General features: G+C 38.2%; 1 protein-coding gene across 1 annotated transcript in view; it reads left to right on the top strand.

Moving 5' to 3' along the window:
• LOC125039729 overlaps positions 1–1,432 on the top strand; it is a 10,230-nt gene extending 8,798 nt beyond the window's left edge. The window contains exon 5 of the mRNA XM_047633962.1: positions 704–1,432. Within this exon, the coding sequence (XP_047489918.1) occupies positions 704–875 (172 nt within the window). The 3' untranslated portion in view covers positions 876–1,432. The remainder of the gene's footprint in view (positions 1–703) is intronic.
• The last annotated feature ends 371 nt before the right edge of the window (positions 1,433–1,803 follow it).

Here is a 1,803-nt window from a genome sequence, read left to right as displayed (position 1 = left end):
TTCAATAGAAATAGTAGACGTAACAGTAGTACTAGTATCTGATGTTGCTGTTGAAATATTATCTGAGGATGTGTGTGTTCAAGTAGTATAGATTTACATGAAAAAACTATTCCTCCTCCTCTCTTCCTCCTGCTCCTCCTCCTCTTCCGCCTTCCTCCTCTTCCTCCGCCTCCTCCTCCTCCTCCTCCTCTTTTCCTCCTCCTCCTCCTCCTCCTCTCCTCCTCCTCCTCCCTTCCTCCTGCTCCTCCTCTTCCTCCGCCGCTGCCGCTGCCTCCTCTTCCCCGGTATAGATTTGCATGAAAAACTATTTTTCTCCTCCTCCTCCTCCTCCTCCTCCTCCTTCTCCTCCTCCTCCTCCTCCTTCTCCTCCTCCTCCTCCTCCTCCTCCTCCTCCTCCTCTTTCCTTCCTCCTTGATTCGGTAAAAGGCAGTCGACAAGCAACCTATCATACTGTAGAGACAGTACCAGGGTCTCTACAGTTTTGACGATTGGATCTGTGTGTGTATGATTTCATGCCTACTTTCACTTCCAACATTACTATCAAAAATCTATTTTTTGTTTTCAAATGTGTATCTTTATGCTCCACTTTATACATATTTTCCAACAACTAAGAAAAGTGTTCGTATGCCTGCAAAAGTGTAAGATATTCCTTCCGCTACTGTAACAAATCTCAATTTCCTTTTTCTTTCTTCTTTTCCAACAGAGATTTAATTAAAGCTGAATACCGTATTAAAAGCATGGAGAACGAAATCGACACTCTACACGGGAAATATATGGAAGCTGGCAGACACGGCAAAGAAAAAGGAGAGTGTTGGAAAGCGTTCCCAGAATGCACAGTCTCGTTTGCTCATTTATTTTCGGACGTCATAGTTTAATGAAAAATAAATAAATAAATAAATAGAATGTTTATCAAGAACATTCTAACACTTCGATGGCATTTTAGTGTATTTGAAAGACAGATGGTGCCATGATGTAGTGCCATATTTATTTTAGGTAAGAATTGACTTTAGATAGTGCTGAAAACTATTTGAAGTTTGGCAGGCTTTTCGGAATAACTCATCCTTGTTCAGACGCCTTATTAATTACTATTAATGTAGCTTTATCATCCATATATTACTGTTTTCTTCGAGTTATATTTGAAGAAAATTTAAGACTATCATTTTCAAAAACTTAGATGCCGTAATTACAGAATATTTAACGATATAAGTTTTAGCGTGAATCATAGGCAAGACAAGGACCTGTATTTGGAAAACGCCTGTTTATTTAACTATGTATTTATTTATTTATTAGTATTAAGTATTTATTGAAACCTCATTATCCAATTTTGGCATTGCTTTCTCCCTTTTGTTCTGTAATTCTTCGTCCCTTTTTCCTTTAGGCTTAGAACCTGTGTCTCAAATGTAATGACTGAAGAAATAAAAAAAACACGATATTTACTCCCTTTAATTAATATTTTTTTGTATATGCACATATAACATCCATGAAATATTGAAAAAAACTAATAAAAGTAGGTGTAAATGAATAAACGAAACCGACATGCTGTGAATTATATCGGTTGTCATGAGAAAAAAGAAATAATAAAGAGGTAGGGATGGTTGTAGGTATGGAAGAGGGGAAAGATAAATAGATAAATAGATAGACAGATATAGAGAAAGGGGGTTTCGGGGAATTCCAGGAGACATCCAGGTCCCCTTCAAGGCCACGCCCATTAAGTAGCAGGACAGCCAACCATACTCCTGCTGTGGAGTTACCAATCACGGATGACCTTTCCATAAACTTGATGAGTATATGACCCAATCAGCT

The sequence above is a fragment of the Penaeus chinensis genome, chromosome 27 (genome assembly GCF_019202785.1).
Source record: "Penaeus chinensis breed Huanghai No. 1 chromosome 27, ASM1920278v2, whole genome shotgun sequence".
Classification (NCBI taxonomy): Eukaryota; Metazoa; Arthropoda; class Malacostraca; order Decapoda; family Penaeidae; genus Penaeus; species Penaeus chinensis.
This window is presented reverse-complemented; position numbering and strand designations above follow the sequence as displayed.